Source organism: Nicotiana sylvestris, chromosome 7, assembly GCF_000393655.2.
Source record: "Nicotiana sylvestris chromosome 7, ASM39365v2, whole genome shotgun sequence".
Taxonomy (NCBI): Eukaryota; Viridiplantae; Streptophyta; class Magnoliopsida; order Solanales; family Solanaceae; genus Nicotiana; species Nicotiana sylvestris.
Window position 1 is genome coordinate 169297114 of NC_091063.1, and position 20108 is coordinate 169317221.

At 38.1% G+C, this 20108-nt stretch overlaps 2 protein-coding genes across 4 annotated transcripts; one reads left to right on the forward strand and one right to left on the reverse strand.

Moving 5' to 3' along the window:
- The first annotated feature begins 11908 nt into the window (after positions 1–11908).
- Positions 11909–15341, forward strand: LOC104236519 (cytochrome P450 76A2-like). Its single transcript, XM_009790453.2, has 2 exons — positions 11909–13722; positions 14638–15341. Exons 1-2 carry the CDS (start codon positions 12817–12819, stop codon positions 15247–15249), a joined length of 1518 nt encoding a protein of 505 aa, XP_009788755.1. The 5' UTR covers positions 11909–12816; the 3' UTR covers positions 15250–15341.
- A 415-nt stretch (positions 15342–15756) lies between these two features.
- On the reverse strand, positions 15757–19566 carry LOC104236520 (heterodimeric geranylgeranyl pyrophosphate synthase small subunit, chloroplastic-like). Of its 3 annotated transcripts, none has more exons than XM_009790455.2 (3): positions 19225–19566; positions 17969–18348; positions 15757–16557 (listed from the first exon to the last, which is right to left on the reverse strand). In XM_009790455.2, exons 2-3 carry the CDS (start codon positions 18308–18310, stop codon positions 15901–15903), a joined length of 999 nt encoding a protein of 332 aa, XP_009788757.1. In that variant the 5' UTR covers positions 18311–18348; positions 19225–19566; the 3' UTR covers positions 15757–15900. The 3 variants fall into 3 exon arrangements, with proteins under 3 accessions (XP_009788757.1, XP_009788759.1, XP_009788758.1); XM_009790457.2 differs by having other exon boundaries at positions 17969–18371; positions 19225–19385; XM_009790456.2 differs by having other exon boundaries at positions 17969–18356; positions 19225–19381.
- Between the last annotated feature and the right edge of the window lie 542 nt (positions 19567–20108).

The window sequence follows — 20108 nt, forward strand, 5'->3', positions numbered from 1 at the left end:
TCATCTTATTTTGTACTGTATCTAGTCATGCCTAGTTATTTCTTGAGTGCCCCTGTATATGTGCCTACACCGGTGGGTGATTCTATTATGGTAAATCGAGTCCATCACTCTTGTATAGTTATGATTGGGGGTCATGAGACTCGCGTAGATTTGTTGCTTCTGGACATGGTTGATTTCGATGTTATATTGGGAATGGACTGGTTATCACCTTACCACGATATCTTGGACTGTCATGCCAAGACTGTGACCTTAGCCTTACCGGGTTTGCCTCGTTTAGAGTGGAGGGGGACTCCTGGTCATTCTACCCGTAGTGTTATCTCTTATATGAAGGCTCGGCGTATGGTCAAGAACGGGTGTCTGGCCTATTTGGCATATGTTTGTGATTCTAGTGCTAAGGTTCCATCTATTGATTTTGTGCCCGTTGTTCGTGAGTTTCCTAAGGTATTCCCTTCAGACCTGCCGAGTATGCCACCCGATAGGCATATTAACTTCTGTTGATTTGGCTCAGGGCACTCAGCCCATTTCTATCCCGTTGTATCGTATGTCCCCCCCTGAGTTGAAAGAGTTAAAGGAGCAGTTGCAAGACTTTCTTGAGAAGGGTTTCATTAGGCCCAGTGTTTCGCCTCGGGGTGTGTCGGTGTTGTTTGTTAAGAAGAAGGATGGATCGATGAGAATGTGTATAGATTACTGGCAGTTGAACAAGGTTATCAAGAATAAGTATCCGTTGCCGAGGATTGATGATTTATTTGATCAGCTTCAGGGTGCCAAAGTATTTTCGAAGATTGACTTGAGATCTGGCTACCATCAGTTGAGGATTAGGGCATCTGATGTCCCTAAGACATATTTCCACACTCGGTACGGGCATTATGAGTTCTTGGTAATGCCATTCGGGTTGACAAATGCCCCAGTGGCTTTTATGGATTTGATGAACCGAGTGTTCAGGCCTTATTTGGATTCGTTTGTAATAGTCTTCATTGATGATATTTTGTTATATTCCCTCAGCCGAGAGGAGCACGAGCAGCATCTTAGAGTGGTTCTTCAAACATTGAGGGATAGTCAGTTGTATGCTAAGTTCTCGAAGTGTGAGTTCTAGTTGAGTTCAGTTGCATTCCTGGGTCATATTGTATCAGCATATGGTATTCAGTTTGATCCAAAGAAGATTGAGGCAGTCAAGAATTGGCCTAGACCAGCATCAGCTACAGAGATTTGGAGTTTCTTGGGATTGGCAGGCTACTATCGTCGGTTCATGGAGGGGTTTTCATCTATTGCAGCCCCGATAACCAGGTTGACCCATAAGGGTGCCCAGTTCAGGTGGTCGGATGAGTGTAAGGCGAGCTTTCAGAAGCTCAAGACAGCTCTGACTACGGCACCGGTATTGGTTTTGCCCACAGGTTCAGGGCCATATACAGTTTATTGTGATGCATCTCGTATTGGACTTGGTGTTGTGTTGATGCAGGATGTCAAGGTCATTGCTTATGGTTCGTGGCAGTTGAAGATTCATGAGAAGAACTATCTGGTTCATGATTTGGAGACATTATCTATATGGCGTGGCATGTGAGGTGTTCATGGATCATAAGAGTCTGCAGTATTTGTTCAAGCAGAAGAAGTTGAATTTGAGGCATAGAATGTGGTTGGAGATATTAAAGGACTATGATATCACCATCTTATATCATCCGGGAAAGGCCAATATGGTGGCCGATGCTTTGAGTAGGAAGTCAGCCAGTATGGGCAGTCTTACTTATATTCCGGTCGGTGAGAGGCCGCTTGCTTTAGATGTTCAAGATTTGGCAAATTAGTTAGTGAGGTTGGATATTTTTGAGCCCAGTCGGGTGTTAGCTTTCACGGTCGCCCGTTTTTCTTTATTGGAGTGTATCCATGATCGGTAGTATGATGATCCCCATTTGTGTGTCCTTAGAGACACGGTGCAGCACGGAGGTGCCAAGTAGATTACCTTAGGTGATGATGGAGTTTTGAGATTGCAGGGTCGAGTTTGTGTGCCTAATGTGGATGGACTCCGAGAGTTGATTTTAGAAGAGTCTCATAGCTCCCGATACTCTATTCATCCGGGCGCTGCGAAGATGTATCAGAATTTGCGGCAGCATTATTGGTGGCGGAGAATGAAGAAGGATATCGTTGCATATGTGGCTCAGTGTTTGAATTGTCAGCAGGTTAAGTATGAGCATCAGAGGCTTGGTGGTTTGTTCCAGAAGATTGAGATTCCTGAGTGGAAGTGGGAGCAGATCACTATGGACTTTGTTGTTGGACTTCCACGGACTCATAGGAAGTTCAATGCAGTGTGGGTCATTGTTGATAGGCTGACCAAATCAGCGCATTTCATTCCTATGGCAGTCTCCTATTCTTCCGAGAGGCTAGCTGAGATATATATCCGGGAGATTATTCGTCTTCATAGTGTGCCCGAGTTTATTATTTCATACTGAGGTACGTAGTTTACCTCACATTTCTGGAGAGCAGTTCAACGAGAGTTGGCACACGGGTTGAGTTGAGCATAGCGTTTTATCCTCAGACGGACAGGCAGTCCAAGCGAACTATTCAGATTTTGGAGGATATGCTCCGAGCTTGTGTCATTGACTTTGTATGCTCATGGGATCAGTTTTTGCCTTTAGCAGAGTTTGTCTACAACAACAGCTACCAGTCAAGTATTCAAATGGCTCCTTATGAGGCTTTATATGGTAGGCGGTGTCGGTCTCCGGTTGGATGGTTTGAGCCGAGAGAGGCTCGATTTTTGGGTACGGATCTGGTTCAGGATACCTTGGACAAGGTCAAGATTATTCAGGATAGGCTTCGTACAGCTCAGTCCAAGTAAAAGAGCTATGCCAACCACAAGGTTCGAGATTTTGGCTTTCATGGTCGGTGAGCGAGTATTGCTTCGAGTATCACCTATGAAGGGCGTGATGAGATTTGTGAAGAAAGGCAAGCTTAGCCCTAGATTCATTTGCCCGTTTGAGATTCTCGATAGAGTGGGAGAGGTGGCTTATAGACTTGCATTGCCCCCGAGCTTATCAGTTGTGCATCCAGTGTTTCATGTGTCCATGCTTCGGAAATATCACGGCGATCCATCCCACGTGTTAGATTTCAACACTGTCCAGTTGGACAAGGACTTGTCTTATGAGGAGGAGTCGACAGCTATTCTAGACCGACAGATTCATCAGTTGAGATCGAAGAGTTTTCCTTCTGTTTGTGTTTAGTGGAGAGGTCAGCCTGCTGAGGCATCGACCTGGGAGTCCAAGTCCGATATGCGGAGCCATTATCCCCATCTTTTCCCCGACTCAGGTACTTCCTTCTCATGTCCATTCGAGAACGAACGGGGCCTTAAAAAACCTCTTTCGACATTATCTCGATTTGTGTGCACAGTCCGTCCGCGTTGCCGAAAAGCTATTATGTGAAAATGTTAAAATTTTGACTTAAAATGCATTTAAGTTGACTTCGGTCAATATTTTGGGTAAAGAGACTCGGACCCATAATTTGAAGGTCCCGGAGGGTCCGTGGAAAATATGGAATTTCGGTGTATGCCCGGAATCGAATTCCGAGGTCCCAAACCCGAGAAATAAATTTTTAAAGAAAATTATTTTCTTGAAATTTCTATGAGTTTTGGAAATGAAATGCATTTAGAATTTGATGGTATCAGGCCCATATTTTGATTTTGGGACCCGGTACAGGTCTTATATGTGAAATAAGATAGGTCTGTAAAATTTGATAAGAAACGGATGTCATTTGACGTGATTCGGACCTTAAATGCAAAAATTGATGTTTAAGAAATTTTGATTTGAAGTTTAATTCGTTGTCTAAGGGGTTATTTTGGCGATTTGATCGCACGGATAAGTTTATATGGTGTTTTAAGTTAGTACGTATGTTTGGTTTGGAGCCCCGAGGGCTCGGGTGAGTTTCGGATGTGTTTCGGAAGGTTTTGAACTCATAAAAAAAGTTGCAGGTTTTTCAGTTTCTGGTGTTCTGGTATTTTCTTCTTCGCATTCGCGGGAGGACCCTCGCGACGCGATGAGTTATTCAGGCTGAAGGAAATTTTCTTCTACGCGAACGCGAGACCTAGGTCGCGAATGCGAAGCTTTGGGGGGGGGTCTTCCCTTCACGAATGCGGGCCTGGTATCGCGAACGTGAAGGCTTATGATCCTGGACAGGGGGGAGGGGTATTATACCCTACGCGAACGCGACCACCTAGACGCGAACGCGAAGGCTCGAGGAGTTAGTGCTCCGCGAACGCGAGCCCACTTCGCGAACGCGAAGGCCACTCAGGCTTAATTCATCGCGAACGCGATAAGCCTATCGCGAACGCATAGACCAAAATCCGCCCAGTGATTTTAAGTTCAAAAACAGAATGTATTACGGGAGTTTCACCATTTTTCATAAACTTCTTCTTCTCTACACCTCTTGGGCGATTTTTGAAGAGGAACTTCACCATAGATTCATAGGTATGTAATTCTAAGCTCGTTTTCTTCCATTTTTATCAACACTCACTAGATTTCTAGGCCTAAAACATGAGATTAAGGGTAGAAAATTAGGGATTGGGTAGAGTTAGGGCTTTTTGATTATTTGGAAATTTGACCTCGTTTTGGGATCGGATTTCAAAACAAATTATATATTCGGGCTCGTGGGTGAATGGGTGATCGGATTTTGGTCCGAACCTCGTGTTTTGACCAAGCGGGACCGGGGTCATGTAGACATGTGATTTTTTACCCTCCCCAAGATTTTACATATTTTAGCACTTAAATATTTAGTTTAGGCCTAATATAGTTATTTCAACTAATTTTGACTCTTTTATATTATTTTTTATCACATAAATAAAAATTACAAAAAATAGTTTCATTAAGATTTTGTAGTCATTTTTAATCTTGAAAAATACCAAAAAAAATAGGTTTGTTTTAAACGGTTAGTATTATTCTAATAGTTATTTTCTTAAGTAAGATTAAGTAGTATTTTTAATAGCTATCTTGTTTGTTATATTATTTTTTATATACAAAAAACAGGAGAGAATAGAATTAGTTTTTGGACCAATTTAGTCTTGCTTGTAGCCCAATTAAACCAACCCCTTAGCCCATTAACTCAAAAGCCCAAACCTAATCACCTATTTAAGATAATGTACAAGAAAAAATCAAAAATACAAAGCTGAGAACTTTCAGCCATCTTCAACAAGACGAAACCCTAGCAGACCCCGAACACCATAACCTCAGCCGTAACCCTCCTCTTTCGAGAATTCCCTGCCGCCCCAACTTCCCTAAAAAATCATAGAATCTAAGAGATCTAATTCCAAACACACGCACATACAATCAATACATGTAAGTTAAATCTAAAAAGAATTTCATGTTCTTCTTTTTGACGTGTCCAAGCATTTAGATTTATATAATAATAAACTTTCATGAAGTTCCGTGAGCTTTTCGCAATTAGTTGCAACGACTGAAATTCTAACAATCATAAAGTGAACTATGGAATTAAATCAAACGAGATAGGAACTATACAACGAGAGGGAGTGAAAACGGGAATATTAACAGAAACAGGGGGGTGACGGAGAGGAACGGACAGAGGGCAAGAGGAAACCATTTTTTCTTCCAACCTTACCATCTTCAAAAACCCAGCTACACTACCATGAACAAGGACACATAATCACATGTTTCGATCACTGTCGTAAAACACTCACTGCCTATTACACGTTTCTGTTTCTTCATTTGGGCTTCGAGTTTTGGTTTTCAAGTATGGGAATGGAGTTTAGTCGAGGTAGATCCGAGTTCATTGCCGATTAGAGGTTCTGGTGCTTGAGTTTTTCCAGTTTTAGGCTCTTGTTCGTACCACTGTTGCCGTAGTTGAAAGGGTGTCGCACCTTGAGGTCTATCTTTCTCTCCAACGCTCTATTTTAATTATGTTAATTGAGTGTTATTTTATTGAATTACTCATGGTTTGCCACAAACTAACTAGATTATATTGATAGGACAATGATTATTCGAACTATTGATTGCATCTCTTTGTGCGAATACATATTGGAATTGTTAGTTAATGGGCTGGAGGTGATACTTTAATGAACTAAAATGAATTTGGTGCTAAACAGTAGGAAATTAAAACGGAGGGGCTAACCAACCAGGTTTAAATAATTGAGTCATGTTGTAGATACAATTGAATATTTGGGTATGTGTTGATTTTTATTTATTTTTATTTATTTTTGTTTATTTACTTGCCTAGTTCGTTAATAGCATGCCTAGGCCGACCACGTCTGGGTAGGCAAACTTTTAGGATTTTGTTTGAATTTTCGAGGTAAGAGGTCGTTCCCCTTTAGTTTATTATTGTTTCATCAGGGGAATGCCCCGAAGAGTTTGTATATATTTTATTCCGGGGAATGCCGTAATATTCTGTAATTGAAGGCCGAAAGCAGAACTCGTAGTACTTTTATTCTTATTTTATTTTTTCTTTTATTAGGTGGGGACGACCTCAAGCCTCTTTTGATTGTTTATTTTCTTTTTATGTGTTTTTACCTCAATTTGAATATTCTAAAAGCCAATTAGATTAAGTATGCAACTGTACTAGTTACGGGACTTGGGAAGTGCCTAACACCTTCTCCCCGAGTCAAATGAACTCCCTTACCCGAACCTCTGGTGTAGACTTAGTCTTGGAGTCTAAAGTATTTTAAAAGGAAAATTATTTTTTTTTTAAAACGGTGACCTGGCACACCGAAACCAATGTCAGGTGGCGACTCTGAGTTATTTCCTTTTGAACACATTTTTGTCATTGTCTAATTGAAAACCCTTTTCGAGCTTTACTAAATCTTTTTATTTATTTAAGAGGATTAGTGAGGTTTGTAAAAAAGGGGTGTGACAGGTCATTTTTTGATTTTTTGGGAAGAATGATGGGAAAACGATAATTAAGCATTGGAACTGGATTGTTTAGCATTTATTGATGTTATTAAGTCGATTATGTCTAGATACGATTGATTTGGAGCCAAATTCAAAAGAGAAAGCGGTGTTTGAGTCTTGAGTTGGCCGTGGAAGTTTGAGGTAAGTGTTCGGCCTAACCTTAGCTTGAGGGATTAGGAGTTGTGTCATATTTGCTATTTACTTCTTGTTGAGTACGACGTATAGGCATGGTGACGAGTATCTATACGTTGGTGTCGAGCATGATCGTAAGTCTTAAATTACAATTTATTGTGTTCTTAAATAATACTACGGATGCTTTAGTTGATGATTCTCGGTATTGAGCAAGGATTAAAATTGTTCCCATGTAAACTACTTATGATTGAGTATTGGTGTTAGCTGAGATGGTTAGATGTTGGAATAAGATTGGTTATAGTTGTATCTCCCTTGCCGGGACGTATTTACTTTTACTGTCGATTCTCTTGCCGGGATAGTGTAGTTCTTTGTTGATCCCTTGTCGGGACTCTTGGTATGATTGTTGTTAAATGTACATATATATGGATTGGGTTGCACGCCGCAACAATGATATAGATGGATCGGGTTGCACGCCGCAATAATGATATAAATGGATCGGGTTGCACGCCGCAACAATGTTATATTGAATCGGGTTGTACGCCGCAACAATGATACAGTTGGATCGGGTTGCACGCCGCAACAGTGTTAAATGATAGGGATCGGGTTGCGCACCGCAACAGTGTTATTATTGTTTTGTTGTAGATCTTGAATTGTTCTCTTATATTTCTCTAAATTTTCTACTGGATTTGATATTTCCCCCGCAGCATGCTCCCCCTTCCATCTTTAATTATTTATTCCTGTTTTATTTTCCGCTGTATATTACATAACTGCACAGGTTTATCTGGGGTCTGGTCCTAGCCTCGTCACTACTTCGCCGGGGTTGGGCCAGGCACTTACTAGCACATGGGGTCGGTTGTGCTGATGCTACACTCTGCACTATGGACCATAGCATACGGGTGGATGCCTCTAGTCCAGCTACAGATCCTGAGGTAGTCTTGCAGGCGTCTGCAGGCCCGGTGTTCTCTTCTATTTCATTATGTGTTCTGTTTTCACTTGTATTCGAGACAGATTGTATTTCCTTTTCAGACTTTTGTATGTAGTACTCATAGATAGTCCGTGATATTGTGACTCCAGATTCCGGGTAGAGGCATATATCGACATTGTAGTACTGGCTTTGGTTATTTTTATCTGTTTAAGTCTTCCGCTTGTTCTATTTATCGTTAATATTCAATGTTGATTACCTGTTAATCTAAGTTGTTAAAAAGGACTAAAAGTTGAAAGAGTTAGTGATTCCTTGTTGCGTGGCTTGCCTAGCTTCCACGAGTATGCGCCATCACGACTCCCGAGGGTGGGAATTCTGGGTCGTAACAGCTATATTCTATTCAAGTATATTGGTCACAGGTGTTTGTTCTTCCAAAAAAGGTTGCTCAAATGGTAGAAACTACTTGCAAAAGCTTATGTGGACTGGTGGAAGTGATCTTAGTAAAAAGGTATTGATTGCATGGGACAAACTATGTCTTCCTAAAATTGTTGGGGGTCTGAATATATTAGACATTTATGTGTGGAACTGGGCAGCTATTGGGAAACCTCTATGGAACTTGTGCAGGAAGAAAGACTGTTTGTGGGTAAAATGGATCCATTCTTATTATACCAAGACAGGGGCAGTATGGGACACTAAAACTACTCAAGCTTCATAGGTGGTACAGAAGATCATCAAAGCAAAAGCCTTGTTTGAGCAGATAGTCTTAACTGAGACAGATGTAGCAGCTATGAGTAAATACTCAATAAAGGAAATATATGGAACCTGTCGTGGGGAATTTCAGAAAGTTCCTTGGAAAAGATTGGTGTGCAACAATGCAGGGCACCCAAAATGGATATTCATTTTATTCTTGGCACTTCAGAGAAGACTGCAAACAAAGGAGAGGATTATATGCTGGGTAAATATGGAGGATATGTAATGTATACTATGTGAGCAGGAGAATGAAGATATTGATCACCTATTGTTTGAATGTGTATATGCAAAACATATGTGGTCAAAACTTCTAGCTTGGCAAGGCATAAGAAGGGAAGTGTGGAACTGGCCGCATGAAGTTATAAAATTTGTATAATTATTGTACAAAACATACAGAAAGCGGTTATACAATGTCATTTTATCATTCTTCTATACCATATAAACAAAGGTTATTTAGAGTGGAAATGACACCAGGTAGCCACTTTTAAGCATGCTATTTAAAATATATTAATAGTTTATAATGTATTTAAAGATTAGCCAATTTCGCTCAAATTCCAAGACACAGCGTCCTAGAGTTTAAACCTCAGATGTCAAACTTTAGGATATCGTATCCTAAAGTTCAAAAATTGTGTCCAGAAATTCGAATCTTATGTCTTGAATTTTAAATTACTAGTTCAGAAATTTAGGACATTTAGTCCAGAATTTCAACTAAGCAGCTCAAAAATTCGGGACACTAAGTCCTGAATTTTTAAATTCAGGATACTTAGTCCTAAAGTTTGGATGAATTGACCAATCTCTAAATACATTGCAAATAGTGAATATATTTTAAATAGCGAGTTTAAAAGTGGCTATTATTGCACTTTGCCCTTATTTAGAGTTGTCAAAATAGCCTAGCCTAACCCAGTCCAAGCCTCACGGGTCATGGAATTTGATGGGGAGAAATTCAAAAATAGCTAGATTTACAAGTGGTCATTCAGAAATAGCCACAGTTTCAAAAGTAATTGAAATTTAGTCACTTTTCATGTAAAGATAAATCTGAACGAAGACACTGTTCAAAATCCGAAAAATACTCAAGCATAATATACTGGAGTTCCAGCATAAGTAGACTGGAACTCCAGCATATTATAATGGAGTTCCAGCATAATATACTGGAGTTCCAGTATAATATGTTGCAAGTTCATACATAGGTGCTCCAATCTCCAGTATATTATGATGGAACTTTCCGCGTGTTGGAGTTCTAGCATAATATGCTGGAAGTCCATACACAGGTGCACCGATCTCCAGTATATTATGTTGGACCGGTCCTTGTTGCAGCAAAATAGTGGCTATTTTTCAATGACTTTGCAAACGCTGGCTATTTTTGAATGACCAGTCCAAAAATTGGCTAGCCCATGCTATTTTAACAAGAACTTTTTCATTCCTATATAAAACTATATTACCCTCTCTACTCAAGTTTTACTATAATTATATTTTATATACCCAATTACCATTTATGTACATTTTAAGGGAATAAATGATAATAATTAGTGTCTTAAAATTACTCTAACATATCTTCCACTCCCCCACGTTCCTCACTCCACATCCCACCCCCCTCCCCAGGTATCTTTCCCAAGAGAGCAGCAATTCCACCATTGACAATCATTAAAAAGTTTTGAAGCTTTGAATTCGAATTTGGGTTTTCAAAAAACATTGTTTGTTTGGATTGGATGTTGTTGCAAAGAATTGAGAATTCTCTCTACGTCTCTCTCTATCTCTCAATCCCAAATTTCAGTAATGTAAAGCAAAGGAAAAGAGAACAGCAATTCTATCATTGACAGCCATTAAAAAGCTTTGAAGCTTTAAATTCGAATTTGGGTTTTTAAAAATCATTATTTGTTTGGATTGGGTGTTGTTGCAAATAATTGGGAATATGATTTGGAGTTTATATCTCAATTTTGAGGGGTTTTGGTGAATATTAGACTTGATTTTGGTTGAATTTCAGATTGAAACTCGAAGAAGAAGAAGAAGAAGAAGAAGAAGAAGAAGAAGAAGAAGAAGAAGAAGAAGAAGAAGAAGACATGACATACATTATACTGCAGTAAAATTGTCGAAAAAATATATTCTGTTGTTTATATATTTTTCTTTTATTTATTTAACTATTGTATGAAAGTAGAACAACATTGTATAAAAATTATATGTAAGTTGTATGATATTGTAGTTGTATTTAACTGAGTAGAAATAATGTATGAAAATTGTAGATACATTGTAGATAAGTTGTATAATATATAATTAGTTGTATGAAATTTGTTTTTGCTATGTATAAATCAGATACAAAATATACAAAAGACATATTGTATAAAATTTGTATTTAAGTTGTATGTTCTTGTAGTTGTATTTAACTGGGTAAAAATAATGTGTAAAAATTGTAAATAAGTTGTAGGTAAATTGTATAATATATAATTAGTTGTATGAAATTAATATGTTTGTTTTCTCAATCTCATCAAAACCAACAACAACAACAAAGATTAGATCAAAACCCCTCTGTATCTGTTGATTACACAGCCGTAATTGATGTTGTTGTTAACAAATTCAAAAAGTTTATTTCTTTACTTGACAAAAACAGAACTGGTCATGCCAGATTTCGTAAAGGTCCAATTTCTACTTCTCTTCCTCCTCCTAAACCCCGGCAACAAAGATTAGATCAAAACTCTATCAAAAATCAGAACCTCCAAATAGAAGAAACCTAAAAGCCACAAACAAATATTCCCAAAATTTACTGTCCAACACCAATTCAACGTTTATCTCCTTTACCACATAACCATCTTCAATTGGTCAAAAATAGGTCAATTGAGAGAAAAAAATCATCTACAACTATTAATTTTGCTTCTGCATCTCCGGCGAATTCGTTTATGTCATCCTTAACAGGAGAAACAGAGAGTTTGCAACAGTCTTTGTCTTCTGGTTTCCAAATAACAAATCTTTCTACTATTTTTAATATTCGTTAAAGTTTTGTTAATAATTTTCCAATTGTCCGTCCTTGTTTAATTTTTATTTTTTAATTGCAGTATTTGGACTTGTTGACAATCCTGAATGCGGCAAAGATTGGAAGTTTATTATTAAGTAGGTTTGACCTCTACCAATTAGTAGTTTTTAGGTTGACAATCCCCCTTAATTGAAGGCACTAATAATGGATTGAGAGTCTTTTAAGGTGGAATATATATATATATTTTATAAACAAAACTTGTGTAGGTAAGGTAATTTAATAAATATGAACATTTAGGATAATAAAGTTTCCAATAATGTATATGAAGGAAAAAATCCCTTTTACCAATTTGATGGACTATGACGGGCCGGCCCTCTTTTGGCCTGCATTCTTTACATGTACGTTGGTCAACTATGAGTACTGGCTCCTCTTTAATTAGATGTTCTCATCTAGAGAATACATAATGTATTTTAATGATATGGGGCGAATTAAGAAAGTATTTCCTTAACTTTACTTTTTTGCCAAATCTCATAATATCCCTTATCTCAATAGAATCTCATAAGTGGGGTCTGGAAAGGGTACAGTGTATTTTACTCCTGCTCCAAGGGGATAGTGAGGTTGTTTCCGATATGCCTTCGGCAGCCAAAACCCTCTTTTATTTAATATTTTCTTGAGGGGCATGTAAAAGAGAAATACGACAAATAATTTGAACCGGATGGAGTAACTGATATTAACTTTGTAATGTGAGCCAATATCTGAATAACATGGCCAGATCAAGTTCTGTTCTGAATACCTTAAACATTGCAGCTATTTCAGTTGAAAATCTATTAAAAAATTCATAGCTACATAGAAGTTTGCAGATGTCAATATTATTATAATCAAGGCATATTCCGCGTTGCAAGTGATAACCATGTTCAATAAAAAAATTTAAATTAAAAAAAACAGTCTGGTGCACTAAGCTGCCGCTATGCGCAGGGTCCGGGGAAGAGTCGGACCATAAGGGTCTACGCAATCTTACCTTGTATTTCATATGACAACAACTTTATCAGTTACGCCAAAGCTTCCCTTCAACCATACTCAATAAGTCATACAATTTTTCAATATATCGTACCTTGTAGATTTTCTGCAACAACAGAAACATAGAACCAAACACAACAAAACCTGAAAATTTGAGGAAAATGGAGTGGGAATGGAGCTATGTAGTTTGGTCTGTAATTATCTTAGTACCAACTCTAATCATAGTATTCTCCAGAAAAAGGTCTAGTTCTTACAATTTGCCTCCAGGACCACCTGGATTGCCTATTTTTGGCAACATGTTTGATCTTGGAACATTACCGTATCAAACAATAGCAAGTTTTAAACACAAATATGGTCCTATTGTATGGTTCAATATTGGCTCAGTTAAAACCATGTCAATATTGTCTGCTAAAACAGCTGCTGATTTTTTCAAGAACCACGATTTCGCCTTTGCTGAGCGAAAAATTATCGACACCATGTTGGTACATGATTACAACAAAGGGTCCTTAGCTCTAGCCCCATATGGCACGTATTGGCGTGTGCTAAGGCGGATATGTACTGTGGAAATGTTTGTTAACAAAAGGATCAATGAAACAGTGGATATCAGGCGAAAATGTGTTCATGATATGCTTCAATGGATTGAAGACGAGGCGAATGTTGTGGAAATTAAGGGAAGTGGAATTGAGGTAACGCGTTTTGTGTTTCTTTCTACGTTTAATATGCTAGGGAATTTGATGTTTTCGCGCGATTTAGTACATCCAGGATCCAAAAAGGCCTCCGAGTTCTTTACTGCCATGATGAGGATTATGGAATGGTCGGGTAATCCGAATGTCTCAGACATTTTTCCATGTCTTAGGAGGTTTGATTTACAAGGCTTAAACAAGAAGATGCAACGCGATATGGGAAACGCACTGGAAATCGCCTCTACGTTTGTCAAGGAACGGATGAAAGAGCGAGAAGATGGTGGCGAAAAGAAAGATTTTTTGGATGTGTTGCTTGATTTTGAGGGTAGTGGAAAAGATGAACCAGCTAAGTTAACAGAACATCAGATCAACATATTCATATTGGTATGTTATAGTGTTTGCTGCACTTTTCCTGTTCCTCATTTACACAATCCCCTAAAGTTTTCCAAGATTATTAGTTTCAATAGAGAAAAAGGGAATAAACCTTTGATCTGAATGCCATCTTTCAGCCAAAAGGTCAGCTCGATACACAAAGCATCTCGCGTTCATGCAAGGTCTTGTAAAGGGTCTCACCTCAAGGGGTGTGATGTAGGTTGTCTACTCTGATGCAAGCATTAGTGGCGATTCCACAGATCGAACCCGTAACCTATAGGCCAAATGGGGACAACTTGACCGTTGCTCCAAGGATCCTCATTTTTCAACCAATTTTTTGAAAATTCTGTTTCTGATAATTAGAAGGGAGCCTTGGAGTAATGGTAAAGTTGTCTCCACCCCCTTGGAGAAACGAGTTCGAGCCATGGAATTGGTGACTAACGTTTGCATTAGGGTAGGCTGCCTATATTACATCCCCTGGGATGTGTCCCTTCCCCGGACACTGCATGAACGCGAGATGCTTTGAGCACCATACTGTCCTTTTTTTCTGTTTTGATAATTGAACATCATTCTAAGTACATTTAATATGCATTTCTCTATTTCATTCCTGCAAAAATCTTTAGACCATTCAGGAAGTTGCAAGAATAACATATGCTCAAGAATTTTGGCTATTAACAATGCAGGTAATAGAATATATTTTGAAGGATTGATTGAAGATGAGATCGATTCAGAAGCCCTTATTTATTAGTTTTAAATATAGCAGACAGAATCCCATTGTTCTAAGTAAGGACTTTTAGGATAGATTTCGAGTCTTGTAGCCAAGTGTAACAATTTAGAGCATAGGACCCTTGAAATCAAGTATGCTAGTGTACAATGTACATACTTCTTTGCTACTTGAGATAAATTTTGATTAGCTACAAAATGCAGGAAATGTTTTTAGCCGGTTCAGAGACGACTAGTAGCAGCATCGAATGGACGTTGACAGAGATCCTACGCCACCCTGAAGCAATGGCCAAAGTGAAAGCAGAGATCTCTGAGGTAGTAGGAAAAAACAAGAAGTTAGAGGAGAGTGACATTGACAATCTGCCCTATATGCAAGCTGTGATCAAAGAAGCGCTACGATTACATCCTCCTCTTCCTTTCTTAGTGCCAAGAAGAGCAATACATGACACCAAATTCATGGGATATGACATACCAGAAGACACTCAAGTGTTCGTTAACGTTTGGTCAATTGGAAGAGATTCTGAATATTGGGACGACCCTTTAAATTTCAAGCCCGAGAGGTTTCTTAACTCGAAGATTGATTTCAAAGGACAATGTTTTGAGTTTTTACCATTTGGTGCTGGTAGAAGGATGTGTGTAGGACTTCCTTTAGGTAATCGCATGTTACACGTCGTGTTGGGCTCATTGCTTCATGAATTTGATTGGGAACTTCCTGAAAATGTCACTCCTAAATCAATGGATATGAAGGAGAGAATGGGAATGACAGTGAGAAAATTCCAACCTTTGAAAGCAGTACCAAGAAAAACATCTGGTTAAATTGGACTTTGTTGTGTATTTGTTTGTAATAGAAAGCTGAGGTATTAGTTTCCTCAAACTGTTTATCTGTTATGAATTATTTTAAGCTTAAGAGTTGGAATATTTACGGCCTTAGGAGGCTTTAGGAATAATGGACCAATTATTGGCCACATTCTGGCTTTTCATATTTCTTTCGGAAATAACCTCTCTATTTTCACAAGGTAGGATCAAAAATGCGTACATACTATCCTCCCCAGACCTCACTTGTGAGAATATACTGGTTATTTTGTTGTTATTGTAATGTTGCAAGCGATTTTCAAGTGCACAAATAGTTATTCTCAGGAATGCTATTTAGAGATTAGTCAGTACTTATTTTGTCCTGAAATTTTAAATTAAAAATCTTAACTTGAAGACAACTCATGACAGTTTTGTCTTGAAAAACTGAAATTCAGGACGCACTAACTAATTCTTAAATAGCAGCCTTTAGAGTGGCTACCTTGTGGCATTTCTACTTTAATCATTGAGCTATTTGACAATGTAATCTTGACATCCTATTTAGCTGAGATTATAGCAATTACAGCTTCATTAACAACTATCCATACAACAAACTTGATAGTTCTGGTCAAATATCATGATCAAACACAAGACAATAATGTCAAATGTAATTTAGACTTAGTTATCAAGGCTAAAACCTCTATCTGCAGCATAATCTACAAAACTGTAAAGTGGAATGACTTTATCACCATACTTCTTCAAACCATCTAACTCTCTCTTAGCCTGTGCTCTAAGATCCTCAGCAACTTCCATAGCCTTCTCAATGCCGTAAAGACTAACATAGCTTTTGCCTTTCTTTTTCTTCCCCTCACTTTTGTCCTGGGTCTCTTTTGCTTCCAATATATCGTCAACAACTCGATATAAGACACCAACTGCTCGACCGTATCTTCTCAGATGTTGGATCTCCTCATCTGAAGCACCAGCCAAGAGACCTCCACAAACGGCAGAGCACTCACCCATTTCACCATATTTCTTTTCTTGGACAGAGTCAACAGCATTTGGTCCACCCTCAAGGTCAAGGAATTGACCGGCAGCCATGCCAGTGGACCCCACAGCTCGAGCAATCTCTGTAATGACCCTGAGGACTCGATCCTCGGGAACGAGATCACTTGGAGTGTGAGACACAATATGCTGGAACCCAAGAGGGAACAAAGCATCCCCAGCCAAAATTGCCATATCTACACCAAAAACTGTATGGTTTGCAGGCAGCCCTCGTCGAGTTGGGTCATCATCCATGCAAGGCAGATCATCATGAATCAATGAAGCAGCATGAACCTAATAGAAACAGATCAAGGTCAAACTTGGAATTAAGATACATATGGATCAAGTGTAAGCATCAATATAGCAACATATCTCAAGCTCAATGGGAGGATCAACACACAAATATCAGAGTTAGAAATTGCCATACTATCATATACAATTAAAATTCATCTACTGCATATATTACACAAAATCAAACATCAAAACAATGTTGCACAACATGATGTATTAAGTAGCTTAACCAACTTACTGTTGCATGTTCAGTTGCCTCGAGAATTTGGGCCGAGTTTTATCTAGAATAAAACTGAATAAGCACAAGATTTTTTCCCTTTGATAAGTAAAATTAAACCTCATTGAACCTGAACGCAGAAAGATTGTGCAAAAATAGTTACAACAGGTTATGAAAAATCAGCTCCTTCTACTCTACAAGGAAGATGAAGTTCACTATGCTTTTTATATCGCTCATGTTGCTCATTTTGCACCAAAAAAACAAAAAAGACATACATCTGAACTTAATCTAACAATATTTCAACCTCTAAGAGAGGGGCCAAGTGGTCGAAGACATGCAGTAACAACTTTCGAGACCAAGATATGAATCCAACAGAGGCGTCAGAAGGTGAATTCTTTCCACCTGCTTAAGTTTTGGTGGGTAGTTACCTGATATTTGTGCTGATAGTTTGGGATCATAACAAATTAAAAGTTGCTCATGCTACTCAGCTGAGAGCCTTGAGCATTATACAAGGACGTGCTGCAGGAGTAACCCATTTCCCTCTGGGTGGAATTGCCATAACATGGAGTTAAGCTAATACCCAGTGGATTAGTTGAGGTGCGTGCGAGCTGGTTTGATCACCATCGTTATCAAAAGAAAAAATAATAGGGGTCTAAAAATGTTTCCAGTGTTGCTTAACTTTCTTTCCTCCAACTAGATAAGCATAAATAATACAATGAGAATTGGTTAGGGTGAGAAAGCTCAGGCATTATATCTTAAATACAATTTGACTACTACAGTTCAAAGACCAGAAGGTAATAGTATCAAGTAGTTCACTTATTGGTTCAAGGATCTGTTCGTGGAGACAGAAAAGAGAACAAATACCAGTTATTCGTTGCAGTTGTGGAGGATATAACAGTCCTTCAGAACAAAGATCAAAAGTTAATCCTACAATGTGGATTCTTGATTTTATTATTCTACAAAAGATTAGCAATCAATTTAAGTAATGTTAGCACCTTTCTATCAAGGCTACAACAAGTGATGCAAGTAGAGCAAAGTCTTAAGAAACATATGAAGGCTGACAAGTGTGTGTCCTTTATCACCAAAAGAAATAAATGAAGAAAACAAACAGAAAATTCGAAGGAAAGAACAAGTGTTAATCAGTAAAATTCAACGAGGAGATTATCCACTTAAGATGAAAGAAAATGAAGAACGAACCATCTCTAAGGCACAGGCAGTAGGAAAGGCAGCAAGACGATTTCCACCGAAAAGCTCACAAGCAGCGACACACATGATGGGCGGGGACCTTTTAGCACCCTTGGCCAGAACGGAGTAGCGCATGGCCTCATAAATCTGATTTGGGTACTTAACAGGAACTGCCTCGTCAAGCTTCTGGTTGATATCACGAATTAGAGTTGTCCAATAATTCTTAAGATCAAATTGGATGGACTCAGACGCTGTCGAAACAGAAGCCGAGCACCGGATTGTTTTCTGCATAACCATGTGGCTCCTTGGAAGACAGATATGAGGTGAAAAACTCATCACCATAGAGAACACCATAATTTATCTATGTTCTCCTCTCTTTCCACTTAATCCACCTGTAATTCTGATCTCTAAGTTACTAATAAAGAGCATATAATAATAGAATGATTAGATTAACTGCAAATAGACGGTAATCTATCCACTGACATGAATGACTTCAGACAAACACTGAAATGCAAAAATTAAAAAAGACAAGACACCAACAAAGCTTACAAAGTTCCATATCAAAAATCAGAAATACAAATATAACAACAAAAAAAAAAAAAAAACTGGTTTAATCCCATAGGTGGATCTGGGGAGGGTAGTGTGTACGTAAATCTTAACCCTACCTAATGAAGGTAGAGAGGCTATTTCCAATAGAACCTCGGCAATATAAATATACTAGAGTTCTTCTTCATTGATAGCTTCCTCCTAATATTCATAGTCTTTCTTAGATTTTTTTTTGTTTTGTTTATGACGGTGGTGTATGTTCCAACTTGTGCGCACCTCAACTATTTCTCTGGTACCTACTAACTCCGACCAGCACAGGCAGTCTTTCTTAGATATTAACAAGCTAATTAGGCATATTTTCTAAAGATAACGAGCTTTCTTCTCCAGAACATCAACATTTAAGTGCAATATTTAGTAAATACATCCAAAATGCAAATTAACACTGCCTAAATTACACTTTATTAGTTTAGTAACATCTTATCACAACGACCAATGGACCATAGTCAATTCCAGTTAGGGCACTCATAGCTTTAGATTATAAACATTAATCAAAAAAGGAAAAAAGGGACTTCAGAAATTTGATAAATAAGCAAAAATCTCAAGATTGCTATGAAGAAAAAACCCAAACATGTTATACACAAGCTGAAATTACAAAATTACGCCAATTCTTCCAACATAATTGAGGGGGGGGGGTGCGGGGGAGAGGGATGCAAAAGTGCTACCTAACAGCAACGGGGAATTTGATTCGCCGGTGAATCTGCTGACCGGCGCCGGCGAGATGGGCTACCTACTACTCTTACTTCTCACAGTGGTTTCTATTTTGGTCCCTGTTCCGGGATATTAGATTTGGTTTGACGGTTGGATTATTTCAGATTCGATAAAGGTAAATAATCCTCACATCCCAAATTTATAATTTGCTACGTCCAATTTTATCTATCACACTTTTTTTTTGGTTTGTCCGAAAAAATATATTTATATATATTTAAAAGCAATATAACTCCTTAAATGCATAATTTATAGGCACATAAATCTTAAATTTGTCCCCGATCAGACAGAATTATATTAATTGGGACGGATGGAATGTAATGTTATAACACTAGGTAAAATATGATTAAAATTCACCTACATCCAGTATTTATAACTTAATAAATACATGACTCATGTATTTACTTTTTTATTATCGAATTATAGTTAATTATAATATAATATTATCTTAAATTATAATTTAATCATAGTAAATTAGTACTATGATTTAGTGTAAATAGCAAATACGGGTAAGATTTCACCAAGATCCACATCTAGTAATAGCTTGTTTTGTCAAGCTTTGAACAAAGCACTATATTTGTTCCATAATAATGGATTCGGGTCCATAACTATGGGTTCCAATGCATGAGATCTTGTACCACTTACTAATAAGGTCATCTCTATTAGTATTGCACAGAAGAAATCAATTATAGGCACTAATACAATTAGGTCCGCTCTTCATAGACAAACTTGGGATTTGCGATCCCAGATAATATCAGTTCAGGATTATTGGATCCTTTTCTATCATATAGATAGGGCTATAGCATAAAATATACTTCTAAAAAAAGGTGTTTTGAGTAAT

What these genes read in the sequence shown, in the direction of transcription:
- LOC104236520 (XM_009790455.2), bottom strand. Translation starts at nt 18,310, where the DNA reads ATGGTGTTCTCTATGGTGATGAGTTTTTCACCTCATATCTGTCTTCCA. An exon ending in CTGCCTGTGCCTTAGAGATG is followed by an intron (nt 16,558 to 17,968) that starts GTTCGTTCTTCA and finishes TGTTTCTATTAG; the next exon opens with GTTCATGCTGCTTCATTGAT.
- LOC104236519 (XM_009790453.2), top strand. Translation starts at nt 12,817, where the DNA reads ATGGAGTGGGAATGGAGCTATGTAGTTTGGTCTGTAATTATCTTAGTA. An exon ending in AGATCAACATATTCATATTG is followed by an intron (nt 13,723 to 14,637) that starts GTATGTTATAGT and finishes TACAAAATGCAG; the next exon opens with GAAATGTTTTTAGCCGGTTC.